Genomic DNA, 16,688 nt, shown 5'->3' on the forward strand with positions numbered 1-16,688 from the left:
TCTTTGTGACCCCATGGACCATAGCATGCCAGGCACTCCTGTCTTCCACTGCCTCCCACAGTTTGGTGAGACTCGTATTGGTAGCTTCGAGAATATTTAGGAAACAGTAAATGACTGAGAGCAAGAAAACAAATGAATATTCAAAGAAACTGTCAAAGGTTGAACCATCTACTATGAAAAATGTTATCCAAAGCAGTGGGTGATTTATAGTTATGGTTTTACATTAATTTAAGAACAAAGAAAAGAGATTGCACCCATTGTGGGGTGGAATGTAACAGGCAAATCCAGTGTATCTTTACAAAGGGGGAAATAGTTAATCAGAGCTACAATTCCCAGTACCCTTAACAAACTACAATCCCCAGGAATCTTTGGAGTGGGGATGTGCTTTAAAAGCATAATGTGTACCTTGTCAAAAACTGCATCAATTCTAAACACACCATTTCTATAGGAGCTGTGGCTGCAAGTACAGTTGGAGTCAAGTCGCTGGAGGAATCCAGTAATCACATTCTGAGAATAATGGATTAAATGATGCCTTACAAGATTGTTTTGAAGGCAGCCAAGACTGAAGTGGGATGGGGAGAGATGGAGGTCAAATATAATTTCTCATTCAGGTCTGAAGTTGTGAGGGTTAAAGACAGGCTCCCAAGGGGATAGTTTGAGCCAGTTCGTTTGCTGGTGGGAGTTGTTTTTAACATGGATTGTATTGAAATGTGTTCCAAAGTCAATAATAAATAAGATGAAAGTATCAGTGAAAATAAATGAAAGAAAGCTATCATCTATTTAATTAACCAGTTGACTCCCAAATAGAGAGAAATGTGTTCCGTCTGCATTTTGAAGGGGATCAATCTGATTCACCAGTCCAAGCGTTATATGCAGGTCAACTATGAAACGGATTGCAAACTTCCTTGTGTGTGTTTCATAAGGGAAATGTATTGAAAGCCATAGAAAAATGTGTATTTTAGGGAAATATTATGTACAAAATGTGTACTTCAATGGAATGTTTATACAACTTAATTGTGGGGGTTCTATGCATTATTTTTTAAGAATTAGTTTTTATTGGGGGTTTTGTGTTACAAAGCAAACAGATAAACAGGGAATGGTACATCTCTGGGGGGTTCTATGCTTGTAAAAAACTGCAAAATTGGGATAAAACAGAGTTGTTGTTGTTAGAATTTATAGACCGCCCTATAATTGCAGGAGAACATTTGAAACTGACAAGGAATGGAACCATATGGACTGAGTAATCAATTCCTACACACAAAATATCCACCCTGTCAAAGGGGAAAAATCACAACTAAGTAAAATAAATGCAAGAGAAATCAGAACATAGTGAACCTGTAAATATTTGCAGGGCAATCCTATGCATATTTATCTAAAATTAGTACGTCCAGCGAGTTTCATAGGGTTTACTCACAAGTGAGTGTAGACAGGATTTAAAAGTTTAGTTGAAAAACCAAGCCTAGGGGAATAGGATGAATTATATGTATTATACCAGATTAAGTGTGCAGTTTTGTACCTTGAAGAATACAGTGGTACCTTGGTTTAAGAACAGCCCTGTTTACGAACGATTCGGTTTATGAACTCTGCAAAACTGGAAGTAGTGTCCTGGTTTGCGAACTTTACCTCAGTCTAAGAACGGAATCTGAATGGTGGAAGGGCACCGAGGGTAGGAGACCTCATTAGGGAAAGCGCGCCTTGGTTTAAGAACGGTTTCAGTTTAAGAATGGACTTCCGGAACGGATTAAGTTGGTAAACCGATGTACCACTGTATACTTGTTTGTTGGCAAGGACTTAACAATGTCAAATCTAAGGAAGCCATTGTGGGGAAATATAGAAAGGCAGCAGGGGAGCCCAGGAGCTGCAGCCCCCCGGGTGGGCGGGTTAGCAGACAAGCATGGCTGGCTGCCACGATGCCCTCTTTATGGCTCAGCTGGAACAGGCAAAGACTGGGCCAGAAGCAAAACACCAGGGTGAAGACTTTTGTAGCCCCTCAGTGTCCCATCACTACGTAGGCTGAGAGCCAAGGGATGTAGGATGGTTTGGAACACCACAAGCAGTGTGTCAAGAGTGGGGGAAGCAGACAGGAGAGTGAGAGTAAGGGAGCTTGTTTGAGCAGAGAGAGAGAACTGGGACAAAAGATATGGGGGAACGTGTGCAAATGGAACAGGGATAACTAGACTAGAAGCCTCTAACCACAAGAGACAGGGGGAGAGTGGAAGGACAGTAAATAACTGACTGCTGCTATGTAAGATAGGCCTTGGTGGCAAGCCAGAGGGGTGTGTGTGTGTCAATCTACGATGTCTGCTGATAAACTGGGTCTTGCACTCCTTCAAGAAATAAGCACCCACCAGTTGAAGACTGAAGAAAAGGGAATTTGCTGACATTCTGAAGGCTTTCTTTAATAAATTTTGAAGAGTGTTTTTTTTAAAAAAAAGATCTATGTGATGTTCTTAGTCCTCCTACCCTCCCTGAAGTGCTGTATAAATAACAGAATCATAGTCATCTAGTACTAACCCATTCTGGTTATATGTTCAGTTTGATTGGCAGAGCTTTAAGTTTTCCATAGAATATTATCTGTTTTAAAAAGAAGTCCTTGTAGTTATGCTGATTCTCAGAGCTGTTTGCTAAAGCTGAAGACATAAAATAAAACTATGTATGCCAAAGATGAAATATGTGCCCAGCTCCAACATGTCGATTTAGTATATTGTGCAGCAGACTGTAGTATAGCTCATAACTTTATAAAGAGCCCTCAGATATTTTAAGAATGAAAGGCACTATGCAGTCAAACCTATATTTTCTTCATTGCCTCGGATGCCAGCGTTTGTCCATAGTAAGCTGTGGCTTTGCTAGTACAGCTTGTTGTGGTTTCTGAAGAGTATGTTCTGTACATCTAAATCTAGAATTTCTCTTTGACTGTACTTACTTTAACTATAGCTCTTCAGACAAAACACAGCAGCCTTTTTATCACAGAGCTCAGACAGAACGAAGGGTAAGTAGCAGCTGGGAAGGTTATCTTTTTTATGATTGCAGCAGATGTTCCAGTTTTTACAACACAAGCAAGAGGTTTAGTATCAGCCCTTCCAATGTTCCCAAACACAATTCCTGCCCCAAACATAAATTCATCTATGGGGTAACCAATATAATTAGCAAACCTGGTGCATCTGTAATACACATAGGTCAAGATCTGTGATCACACAGGAGTAAATTCCAGTGGAACCTACCTGCTGAGTAAGCATGCATGGGATATGACAGCCTTAGTGATGAAGGATGAGAGAAGATGAAGACCAGCACCTCCGTGTGATCTCACAATTTATTCATAGCTTAGAAAACCTAATGCAATAAATCTTTTACTTAACGTTATAGGTTGTGTCTAGATATGCGATATACAATTTAATAGAACTGAAATCCTGTGTATGTTTATGTGTTTAGCACCGTCAATTTGGCACTTACCAAAACAAAACACCTCTTATTCAGATTCGTTTCTTATGAATCCAGTGCTTAGCTCTTCCAGGGTGACTGCTTACACATTGCCAAAATAAAAGAAGACACAAATTTGCATATAATTTGCATGTGGCACCCTTAAAATTACCACAATTTTAACAGATTTTTTTAAATCAGAGCAGGTGACCTGCAGCCTGCTGTCCAAATGCAAGCTGTTGATGAGCAACTTCAAGGCCCCTGCCTTGAAGGGGGCTTTTTATGGTTCTTTTATCTATAAACTTTTATCTTTGAACTTTAAACTGGAGCTCATCCAATAGAGGATTGTCCTTGGTAAAGTTGGAAAATTTGTCAACCTAAATAGTATACGTTGAAGCAAAAATGGCATCAAGTCCCCCTCCCCTTTACACCCAGTTTCTGAACAGTATATTTGGTGCGAGGGAATAACACAGAAAAGGGCCACCACAGCACTTTCCATCCTGGCCAGAGTTGAGTGGTAGAACCTAGGAGGTGGTAGCTTCTCCACCATGGAATCTCCTCAGCCCATTCTCCCCCTCACTTTACCTTGCTCTGGTAATGTCAGAGCAAGCACTGTGAATTGGGCCTAGGAACAAACAGTTGGACAAATATAATTTTTTTGTGGTCCACTGGTTGCAAATGAAAAGTTTCAGTATGTAAAATGCATGAGATCATCAAAAGAGGGGGGGAAACCCAGAAAGCAAGAAGATTGTCTAAAGGGAATTACTATATTTAGACATTTTCAAACTTATTAGAGCCCTCTAATAAAATGATCAACTGAGACTGACCATCATCCTGTGATGGCATCTGACCATCCCTTTATTTAAAAAGAACCCATGACACAGATTAAGATGCTCCCAATACATTTTCCCCTATCTACTTTTTCCACCTTGTGCAGAATTCTATAAACCGCTATTATGTTTCCACCCACTTTGTGGAGTTCTCACCGAAACTCTTCACAGTCCCTTTTTGGTTTTAGTACCCTCAACAATACAGCGTCATCAGCAAACTTGGCTGCTTCTCTGCTCACACCTACCTCCACATCATTTACAGACATATTAAAAACACTGGTATCATTACAGATCTTTGGGGAACCCCACTTCCATTGTGAGAATTGTCCATTTATTATTGCTCCCAGTTTTCTGTTATTTGGTTACTGAGCCATAAGAGAACCTTTCCTCTCATCCCATAACTACTAAGTTTAATCAGGAGCCTTTGGTGTAAAAAAAAAAAAGGCCAGAAAGTTCTGAGTAAATATGTATATAGGGCGGTAGCAGATGGAATGGTGGGGTGGACTCAGCTACCTCACCTCCTGGCAGGTGAGCTGCTGCTGCTGCTTAGGTAAAGGTAAAGGGACCCCTGACCATTAGGTCCAGTCGTGACCGACTCTGGGGTTGCGCGCTCATCTCGCATTATTGGCCGAGGGAGCCGGCGTATAGCTTCCAGGTCATGTGGCCAGCATGACAAAGTCGCTTCTGGCAAACCAGAGCAGCACATGGAAACGCCGTTTACCTTCCCGCTGTAGCTATTTATCTACTTGCATTTTGACGTGCTTTCGAACTGCTAGGTTGGCAGGAGCTGGGACCAAGCAACGGGAGCTCACCCCGTCGCAGGGATTCGAACCGCCGACCTTCTGATCAGCAAGCCCTAGGCTCAGTGGTTTAACCACAGCGCCACCTGGGTCGCTGCTGCTGCTTACCGGGAGGTTAACAGTGGCCGCAAGATTGGTGCAGTGCAAATGTGCCAGCAGAGTCAACCCTCCACAATATCTTGCCCTTCTCCCTCCTGGTAAGCAGCAGCAACTCACCTGCTAGGAGGTCAGGTACACATCTCCACGCCACCATCCTGCCCACCACTGTGTAAAGGATCACAATATTCATATTGCGGAAATAAGACATTTTGGATGTAGAGCTGACATGTTTGGCTATCGCTAGGACCTTGGTGCGTAGCTGCTAAGAGGTTCTGTTCATGGAGTTTATGGGATGCTCCTGTCAGAGTGACTCACAATGTAAAGGTGGGGAGAGAGAAAAGGAACTCTACAATTGGCTTCTTTCTCCTTTTCTTTACAACTCTGTGAGCCTCCGATAAAAGCTGGCTCCCGGCAAGTATGAAATCAAGCCTCTGACTTCAGATGCGAAAGAATTTAGAAGGCCCTGCCGTGTCCCCCCCCCCCCACCTCCGCCCATGACTCAGAGCTTTCCAACTGAAATAATGTTTCCCAGCTGGCCAGGAACTTTGGGAAGGCGGCATCATTTTACCCTCTGCTTCAGAGACATGTCATGGACGGCAAAAAAAAAACCCACCAACATCCAAATGGCAGATTTATGATTGTATAGAACTTCAAGCACAACCGATGGTGAAACTGGATCCTTCAAACAGCTTTTGAGTAAGAAAAACTGGATCCAATGGACTGAAGTGAAAGCTGAAGAGGTAAAAAACGAGTCAGAAGTGTCTGTGTCCCTGAGTCTATGGGCTGATTCCCATGGAACATTTTTGTACACTTTGCCCTGCTGTACACATGGATGCACACATTTTTATGTACCGTACACAAATATAATGTGGGAATCAGCTCTATGACTACCCTGGATATACCTTTCTCAGGCTGCTGAGCAGTTTCCTACATCCAAGGCCCCCAGGCTTTCGTCGTTCCTGGGTCACAACGAGGGTCATTTTCTGGGTAGAACACGGGAACAGAGTTATTGTCATAGTGCCGGAGACGCAAAAGGAGCTTTCTCACAATGTCAGGATATTGTTCTGACAAGTCACTTCGTTCCTCAGGGTCATTAACAATATCATAGAGCCAAAGTTTCTTTGTTGGAGGGTCTGAAGACAGAGCCTTTGACTCATTAAATAAAGATGGCGGTGGAAACCAGTGGGAACAACCTATAAACAGGAACAGAGCAGATTAGAGTTTAGTTGGGACAGCATTAACCTCTTAATTTATTTCCAGCTTGTTCATAGATCTGACTTGTTCAATTTCAGAGAAGTGGAATTGAACTTGCAACATGGAATTTGTTTTTTTCCTATGGAGATTTGCCAGCTGACCAACAGAATACCCAGAAGATGAATTCGATGTTAGTAGGAAGAAGAGTTCCTAATATAAACAGCATGAAGCTCAGTCTGCAGTAGAGCTATTTGGCTGATGTTTGTTGCTCTTTTCTTGGTTTTGATACTACCACCCTCAACTCCTTTCTCTTATTGCACCTTTTGCACCTTTACATATTTTTTTTATAACGAACATTCAATGATCAGCGGGTGAACTTTGAGCAACAGGACACACACAAGTGGACAAACAGTGCCATCCTAGAAACAAGAGATTAATCTGCAAGAACACTGATTGACATATAGGAAATTATAGTACCAGCTGGATGCCTCAGCTGGAAAGCTGGGGTGCCTACCAACGAGTGAGCTTTCTAGCAGGTGTGCCTCTTACTGCTTCAAGTGACAAATTTGAATACAATGCTTCATACTATGTCAAAACAGATAGTGCATGTGGGAATGTTAGCACACTTTAAATAAATAAGTTACTTTTTCAGGCAGAACAGCCTAAACTCGTCATCTTCCCCACCTCTGTAAGATGCCCAGGAGGAAACGTCTATTGGTGGGCGGCCATACACATTTAACCAACCAACCAACCAACCAACTTTACTTTAAGGCTGAAGGGGAGGCAGTTCTTTCTGCGAAAGGGAGGAATCCCATAAAAAGTTACCTGGATTGCCTGTTAGTAGTTTCCATTTTCCATGTCGAATTGCAGCATGTATGGAGGTATTGAAAATTGAATCTTCCCAGGAAAAATAATTACTCTGTGATGAAGTTCTGTTGCTGAGACCTGCACCTAAGATCAAATAGGACACGAGTATTATATCCATTGTGAAATTATATTGTTCGTGTGTGGAACAGGTAAAAAGGTAAAGGACCCCTGGAAGGTCAAGTCCAGTCAAGGGAGACTGGGGTTGTGGCGCTCATCTCGCTTTCAGGCCGAGGTAGCTGGTGTTTGTCCACAGACAGCTTTCTGGGTCATGTGGCCAGCATGACTAAGCCACTTCTGGCGCAATGGAGGACCGTGGCGAGTGCCATAGCGCACTGAAACTTATTATGCATTTTAAACAAATACTGCGTAGCCCCCTCCCGGAAAAAGCATTGGATACCACCAAGACACTTCCCTCACAATGCCCGAATCAGTTTTAAAAACCTGCCAGGTTTTTAAAAATTAAGCACAGGTGAAACAAATATGTATGTATGTATGCGAGGTGCTTAAATATAACATTAAAAGGTGAGCAGTTGTGCCCGAAGCATAAGGTGTTTCTGGCAAGAGTGATGGTTGATTGAGCATTTGACTTGACAGACGATAGATCTGTCATGTAATTTTTAAGAATTGCACCTGTGTTGATTATTTAAAGAACATTTGTATATATTTACATGTTTAGACTTTGATTTCTTCTTTTACAGTGTTATTGTGTATTATTCTGTCTGTGTAGAGTACATGCATAAGTGAAGGGCGTGTGGATAGATGCCAACTGCAGAGAAGGCCCCCTCTTTAGGATAGAGTAGGAAGATTCAGAAAAGCCTTGTCTGTGTAGGCAGACTCATCTTTGCCTTTATTCCAGCAGAACAGAAAGCATGCCTGGTTGTCAGCGATGTGTGAGGCCTGAGAACACAGTGCAGCCTTTAATTTGGCCCTGCCAATAATGTAAATATTATAATGAACATGTGTTCCCAGGCCTCCAGCCTAATCAGATGGATGCAACCTGGGCTAGCCACAGTCCTAAGAATCTGCTAGAAAAAGGCACACACCAGCCACAGTTTATACAATGCTGAGTAACCATATTCTTTCCTGGTCTCACATAGGGGTGCTCAAAAGAGTTTGCTACTGTTTTTAATTTTTATTACTATAATTGTTTTATCATTATGTTATTGTTATTTTAGGAATGTTTCTGTCCTCTCTTTCCAGTTCACAAATTGAACCACTTAAAGTGACTTATGAAATAATAATAATAATAATAATAATAATAATAATAATAATAATAATAATATAATACTAATACCTACACACAATTACAATAAAAGATGCAGATAAAAAGCACCACAAATCAGTCAACCTATAAAAATGAAGTAAACCACCAGAAAACAAATATCCATCAAACAGGGAGGAAGTATGGGTCTCCCATGATAAGATGCTTCAGAGAGTGGGAGGAAACGCTCTCCCATGTCCCTACCTACTATGCCTACTAAGTTATATACAGTGGTACCTCGCAAGACAAATGCCTTGCGCAATGAAAAACTCGCAAGGCGAAAGCGTTTTGCGATCTTTTTGTTGACTCGCAAGACAATTTCCCCCCCTTTTTTTTCCTTTTGATTTGTTTAAATTGGAAAACCGCAAGACGAAATTTTCGCAATACAAAACGACTCGCGGAACGAATTAATTTCATCTTGCGAGGCATCACTGTACTAAGTTGTATAAGTGCACTTGAAAGTGCTGTAGCTCACCAAAGCCACCTCTACACAGATTCTCTCAGTAAGCCATACAGCAGCGGTGCATCATAGGTCATTGTTATTATCATCCTATACCGCAGTTGGAGGACTGACAAAGAGAGTGGGTTGTTTGCCTGAGGCCAGCTCAGGGTAAGTTGAGGTTTCCTCTTTCTGTCTGACAATAGGGAATTCATCCGCACCTTTAATGATACGTGCAGCATTTTATTAGGTGGTGAGTGAAGTCATTTATGAAGGCAAGCTCCTTTTTTAAGAAGCACCGATGATGAAACATTTCCATGAGATTTGATATGCTCTTTCAGAACAGCCACTTTCCCACACTGTTTATAAGTGTAAAATAAAGTCAGTCCAGCCCACTCTAAACTTCCAGGGGTTCAACTGTGCTGGTTTATGTTTTTCCTTGATCTCTGTAAATTTAATTACACTTTTAACAGTTTTCTTGCTCTACTTTCAGCATGGAACAAGAATGAAAGGAAAAGTCTGCTAGACACACGCTGAATTAGAAAATCGTTGAGGTAAAGGACTGCACATGGTATTTATTATCTAGGCTGGAAAATTCAAATCTTTCATCATTTTGTGTACATTCCATATGACTCGTTCCAAATTGATCCAAACTTTTGATTTTCAATTTATAAAAGCAAACATCACAGGCAATATATTGCAACGATAATTTATATGTAAAAGGTTTCAGAACAGACAATATCTGTTTTGTGTGGAAGTATAAGCAGAGAGAGAAATACATACAAACCAGAGGTTTAGCCTATTTATCTAAAAACAACTGAATTAAAAATCCTAATGCTTTCAGCCTAACTTTTCACCCCCAAAGTCAAAGTAAAGGTAACTACAGGTAACCCCCAATTTGTGCGAGGATTGTTTCCCGGGTCCTCACACGTGACAGCAGAGCATGTCTAAGCCAGCTCCACCCCCCTTTCTGGTCACTTCCAGGTCACAACAATGCATCAATTGGTTGTTGCCTGTACATTTGTTACCCTGCCTTGACTCTCCCATAATTTCTTAAGAAGAGCCCAGCTGTGTCAGGGCTGGAGTCAGGCATAGGTCAGCAATAAAACAATAAACCAGCCGAGGCCAATGAAATTATCTCTTCATTCAAGGAAACAAACCACAGTGGTCTCAGCAACTCTTTCCAGGAGGTCTTGCCCCCAATGAAGCAGTCGTGACAACCGAAGGTCTCCACCTCCACAGTTCCCAATAGGAATCCTCCTCTCCAGGGTCTTTCCCAAGCAGTCACAAACTGAATCTGCACACTCTGCTCTGTTCATTTCGGTTATCTGTGTGTTCTAGGAGATCAAGGGGGAGGGGAAGACTGAACCCAACTCCTCTCCAGTCCCTGCTTCTGCCTCGAGTCTGAACTGTTCTTGGCCACAGCCTCTTCCTGTTACCTCTTCAGCTTCTGACAGCTTCTCCTCCCAGTCTGTTCCTTTTCCCATTCATTGTCGTCAGAGATATGCTGCCTCTAAACCTGGAGCTTTCATGTAGCCGTAATTCCCTCTAATAGTGATCCCAGGTGGTTGAGCGCTGGTCAGTTTGGAAGCAAAAGGGGCCACCTCAAAATAGGGTTTCTACATACTTCAGAAACTCCCTTCCCCCTTCCTGAAAGTCCCCTGCCCTCTAAGAGGCTGCAGGGCATTCCTCTTAAAAAGTGGGGAGAGACATTTCCCACTTGACACGAAGAATTCCCAATGATAGACCTGTTTCCATAAATCTAATTTCGTTCGAAAACCGTCCATAGTCATCATCAGATCATGTGGCAGCAAGTTCCATCAATTTATTGTAGGAAGTGTGAAAAAGTACTTCTTTTGCTTGGTTTGGAATCACTCAACATTCATCTCCACTGGGTGACTCTAGATTTTAGTATTATGAGGAAGAGGGAAAACATATCTGTAACGGCTCTCCTCCCACGAACAAGACATAGTTTTATAGATCTCTGTCTTTGACCCATTTTAACTGTATTTTTTCTAAATTTCAATTTCTTCATAAATGTTGATCATAAGCTCCTGTGTACAGTTACTGTGTTTATATTAATGATTATATATTGCCATGCCCATTGCTAATAATATGGCAAAAGCATGAGAGTATAAACACGAGAGTGTGCAGGTTCTAGGAGAGGAGTTTGGGTTTTTTTTAATAAATGAATCAAGCCAAGCCTTAGGAAGAATGGTTGAGAGAGTTGGGAATGTTTAGCCTGGGGAAGAAGAGACTGAGAGGAGATACGATAGCCGTCTTCAAATATCCCAAGGGCTGTCACATGGAAGATGGATCAAGCTGGTTTTCTCCTGCCCCAAGGGCAGGACCTGAACCAATGGATTCAAGTTACAAGAAAAGAGATTGTGACCAAACATCACAAGAACCTTCTGACAGTAAGAGCTGTTTGACAGTGGAACAGACTCCCTTAGGAGGTTGTAGACTCTCCTTCCTTGGAGTTTTTAAAGCAGAGTTTGGATGGACATATGTCATGGATGCATTAGATGAGAGTCCTGCATTGCAGGAAGTTGGACTAGATCAGGCATCCCCAAACTTCGGCCCTCCAGACAGGGTGTACCCAGGATCAAAACTAGGGGGGGCAAGGGGCAGGGCCAAGGCACTGTAGGGGAGGGGCCACAAAGTGGGAACATGGGCGGGGCTACGGAGCCCAGGTGAAACTGACTCCGGTCTCACCTAGGCGCCGCGAAGCGGCGGCCGCAGCACACCCCCAAAAGCACGTTATTACCTAAGCATTTCTATATGTTCAAGTACGCATATCACCGCCATCCCCACCCCGGTGAGGACTTCCGTGCTCTGGGCAACTGCGCGGCAGGCAGGCATTCGAGAGGTACATCCTTGGCTCAGCCTAGCAGTGCTGTGACGAGAAATGCTTCGCCCGTCATCTGGCCAGCTGTGGAGGGTCCATGAAACCTTCCCCGGCAGAAAAGAGGCAACCCGATCCTAAGACGGGAACCGTCGCTGGATCAAAGCGCCCCCTTACAATAAAGCACCGGCAAGACTAGGGCAAGTGTCCCTCCCTCCCCTCCCAACATCCCACCTTCACAAGCCCGCCTGGCCCGCCTCTCAGCCCTTCCGAAACAGCAGATCGCCGGAGGCTGCAAAAGAGCAGCTGCGTGGGACCGAGAAGGTCGGGGATCTGCAGCCCCGCCCACCGCCCCTACCTTTGCCACTTGTTTTGGACTACAATTCCCATCATCCCTGACCACTGGTCCTGTTAGCTAGGGATCATGGGAGTTGTAGACCAAAACATCTGGAGGGCCAAAGTTTGGGGGTGCCTGGACTAGATGATTCTTGGGGTACCTTCCAACTCTACAATTCTATGATGCTATGAATCCCAAAGCAGTTTACAAGCAATATATAATAATAGCATTATGTAACATAATAGGACATCACAAATACAGCATAAATTAACAAACATAAATGGCAAACAGATCATGGCAGCGTCATTTATCTCCAGTTATTTTGTTGATGTGCCACAGTGAGCTAAGCCATGGTTTGGTTTAACATGCTGTCTAAATCCAAGCTCATAATTTAACTCTTGCAGACAAACCAAGAACCATAAGCCTAGATTCCGATGACACACAATAATAATAATAATAATAATAATAATAATAATAATAATAATAATTTATTATTATTATACCCTGCCCACCTGGCTGGGTTTCCCCAGCCACACTGGGTGGCTTCCAACAAAATATTAAAATACAATGATCTGTTAAACATTAAAAACTTCCCTAAACAGGGCTGCCTTCAGATGCTTTCTAAAAGCTTAGTTCAGTGTAGGTGGGGCAGAAAAACAACCCAGGAAGAGTGAAGTGGCTATGAACTCCTCTTCAGTAGCCTGTGTGCACATGCATTCATGCTAAGCCATGGTTTGGTTTAGCATGACATGCAGACCAGACCATCATGCATAAACAAGTATCTCCAATGGTTTTTTTTAAAAGAAATCTTCTGAGTTTATGTTTTAATCTTTGATGATTCAAAGGTTAAATTGCAGAGAAGTAAAAATGTAACAGTGAATTAAGTTTTATACAACTGCATAGGTAACACAGTTTTATAGAAGGCCCATTATTTATATTCCTCATGCTCATTCCCTTACTCCTTAAATTAAAGCTCCAGTAACCAGCGTCATTGGCAGAACCAAAAAGAGATGAGATATAAATAGGCAGTAGATGCATTTAAAAAAAGGTCCAGGAAAACTAACCAAATACATTCATTCTTTAGTCTGTGATTAAAATGATGAGAGAGAGAGAACCATGCTGAAAAAGTTTCCCCCCTCTTTCTCTCTGTATGGCAAGTGATCAAAGAGTACATAGCTTTGGTATAACACGGTATTTAGTAAAAGCCCAACCACAAAAGTTAAAGCATACTGTATTCCAGTGTATTTGTGGTGCGGACAGTACATTTTGGGGCCTGGTGGAGGAGACTGAAACCATGTAAATGTAATACTTAATTTGGAAGCAGACTCATGCCCAATCATTTATTCCACAATGCTTGTCATACGAGCTCAGTTTCCATAGGCAACATTTTTTGACTGCCACCCTTCGTTGACCATGAGCAAAAAAGAAAGTCTTTGCTCAGAGTGTGGGAGATGGCATGCATTGTGACTGCTAATGTATTACAACCAACCAAGTAGGGTTATTCATCAGCAACCACTGCTTTTCTTGCAGCCTGCTGTGCAGTCACAGCTATGGAACTGATCTGGCTAAGTCACAACACCCTAAGCAACCTGCACACCACACCCAGAGTCATTTCAAAAAGCCTCTTAAAGCAAGGAATGTGTGATTTGGGACTGGACACAGTTATAAGCGAACAACTTTGTGTGCACTGTTGTGACTTGTGTGTGCTCCCACAGATGGAAAACTGGCAAGGCATCCCATGCTGGGTGAATGTTAAGATTCTATTGAAAAGAAAACATAATACATTCCTGATAAAAGCAACAGTACATCTCTTATTTGCACACCAGTGAAGACTGCTACCCATTCAAGATCTTAGCCTGATCATCTCAACCCTTGGCTTTGTATAAGGCAGGCTCCCAAGTTCTTGAGTGTACAAAGCATATGATAAACCATTCTGTCCAATGGTTAAAAAATCCTATTACTGTCGTATCTTGGAAGTTGAACAGAATCCGTTCCAGAAGTCTGTTCAACTTCTGAAATGTTCAACTTCCAAAGCACAGCTTCTGATAGGTTGTAGGAAGCTCCTGCAGCCAATCAGAAGCCCTGTTGGATGTTCAGCTTCCAAAAGAATGTTCAAAAACCAGAACACTCACTTCTGGTTTTCGATCGTTCGGGAGCTGAAACGTTCGACTCCCAAGGCATTCAGGAGCCGAGGTACAACTGTATTATCACTAGCATTATGTTGCAAGCTCATATACATATATTACCATGAGCTGAAGCTTAGGCACATATTGTATAGAATGGTCTAAATATATCATAATAGGGGATCATAAAAGGAAATAAAGCAAGCTTGCAGTTATGCGGAAGTGAAGGACGAAAGAGAATGTGAAGGTAAAGATACAAACCTTTACTATTGGTGCAGCAATAAAACTGCTAGCACATTTGCAAAGCTAAGCAGGTTTCAGATTGCTTGGAGGACTGTGTGTTGAGATTCCTTCATTGCAGAGGGTTAGACAAGATAACATTCAGAGTCCCTTCCAACTCTACAATTCTGTGGTCTATGAAACACACAAACATCTAGAGACTATCTAGAACACACAAGTCTATATACAAGACACTTGGGGATGGTGGTCAAGGTTACCATCATTACCATGTTTGGAAAGCTAAAAACTGTATAAGCAGCATTGGGAAAGCAACTTTTGGGTAGTTTCTGGACCTGGACTCTGTTGGTTTACACCTGTGTTGGACTATCCATTACGACAGGATGACAGGTCACCTCTGACAGTGGAACGCTGTGCCTTTGGAAGCGCAACAAACTATTATTTTGAATTCTGCTTATTTGCTTGCATGAAGCTGTGTGTGCTTTCAATGAATCGTTAAATTGCAACCCTGTTGACTTGTCTTGACAGTACCAACTAGGGCTGAATAGAAGAATCTCCACCGGGAACCAGAGAAGGTAAAGTGGATAGGCAGCTGTAAGATACCTCCACTCTAGGCCTGGAGCCAAATACCCTAAGAATGAAATAAAATCCCACAAGAGAGAACTCTTATGTGACTGGTTCTGAATCCAGTAAATGATGCAGGTGTGGAAGCCTGCTTCTGCATGCATGTTACGTGTAGAATCACATGGGCATTGATGACGGCACAACAAAAGTTTAAGAGCTCTCAGATTGTATGGAAGATTTCTTGAGAAACTCATAAGAAACTGCAAAGTTCATGGAAATAAATGCAGGCCTCAATATATGCATGATAAATAATAATAATAATAATAATAATAATAATAATAATAATAATAATAATAATATACTTATACCCCGCCCATCTGGCTGGGTTTCCTCAGCCACTCTGGGCGGCTTCCAACAGAAATATTAAAATACAATCATTTACAAAGGCACTCCAAGGCTTCAGCCACCCAAGGTTATTAAAGATGGGGATTTGTTATGCAGATTCTGAGTATAGTGAACAGAAAACGTAACTGTTTACATTTGTTATAACCCATATGAAAGAAAATGGATTTGGACTAGAAAAAATGAGAAGTTACTTTAAGAGGTGCTGCAGAACTTTAAGGAGGGCATGCCTATACCAGACTCTCAAGACACAGGCTTGCATTTATTCTCCCTTGCCTCAATAAACTTTTTTTTTAAGCTGAAAGTATACATTTTGTTCCTTTGTGTATGGAAATATGAGCAAAAGCAAGAGGTATGAACAGGATAAAAAAATTAAATACATTGTTCCACTAGGTAATTAAAAACATTCAAATATGGTGCTCATTTAAGCTGCAGATAATGTAAACAAAAAGCCTTGCACGTACAAGCAGTGAGGAAGAGGCACAGCTAGCTTGGACTGGTTTATTTTCCAAGAGGCAGCCTGCTAACATATAAAAAGTAAAACATTTCATGAAGGGTCTCTCTCAACCCCACACAGCCTCCAACACTGCATATTCCATGGAAGGAAAGTGGTCCCTTTGAGGTACTCAGTCTTCCTTTATGTCAGAGAAGACTCTGCAGGCGTTGCTGGACTACAGTTCCCATTATCCCCTGACCATTAGCCGTTCTGGCTGGGGCTGATGGGAGTTGGAGTCCAACAGCATCTGGAGGGCCACAGCTCCCACACTCTATGTGGGCTACTATACCAAATCTATTGGGGATGCTGCAGCATTAATGAAGTGGCCTTGCGACAGAATCCTGCTCCACCTGGCCCAGTATTATCTGTTCTGATTGGCAATACATCCCTACAGTTTTAAGAAGGTTTTAAGATCCCCAGTGGTGAAAAACTAATGAACCTTCAGATATTGTTGGACTTCAACTTTCGCAAACCTCCCCAGTCATGGCTACTGAGTCAAGAGTGATGGGAGCTATCCGGCAGCATCCAGAGGACTAGAGGTCCCCCCATTTCAACTGGAGGTATTGGCAGCAGAACCAATAATTTCTGCCTTTTAAGCATGCACTCTACCCCCACAGTCCTTCTTACAAAGCCTTATAGGTATACTGTACCTACCTATAACCCTAGGAGAGACAAGAGGTACTTCTTGTTTTCAAGATGGGACTGAAACTGCCTTGGTCGCACTGGTTGATGATCTCCGGCAGGCTAGGGACAAAGGTGAGAGCTGTTTCCTAGTCC

The 16,688-nt window shown here is 42.3% G+C and overlaps 1 protein-coding gene across 1 annotated transcript in view; it reads right to left on the reverse strand.

Annotated features, from left to right (window-relative positions):
- Positions 1-4,244: 4,244 nt before the first annotated feature.
- ARSB (arylsulfatase B) overlaps positions 4,245-16,688 on the reverse strand; it is a 66,112-nt gene continuing 53,668 nt past the window's right edge. The window contains exons 7-8 of the mRNA XM_035099802.3: positions 7,166-7,291; positions 4,245-6,339 (exon numbers count right to left, since the gene is read on the reverse strand). Of these exons, the coding sequence (XP_034955693.1) occupies positions 6,074-6,339; positions 7,166-7,291 (392 nt within the window). The 3' untranslated portion in view covers positions 4,245-6,073. The remainder of the gene's footprint in view (positions 6,340-7,165; positions 7,292-16,688) is intronic.

This window comes from Zootoca vivipara, chromosome 10 (genome assembly GCF_965207765.1).
Source record: "Zootoca vivipara chromosome 10, rZooViv2.hap1.1, whole genome shotgun sequence".
NCBI lineage: Eukaryota > Metazoa > Chordata > Lepidosauria > Squamata > Lacertidae > Zootoca > Zootoca vivipara.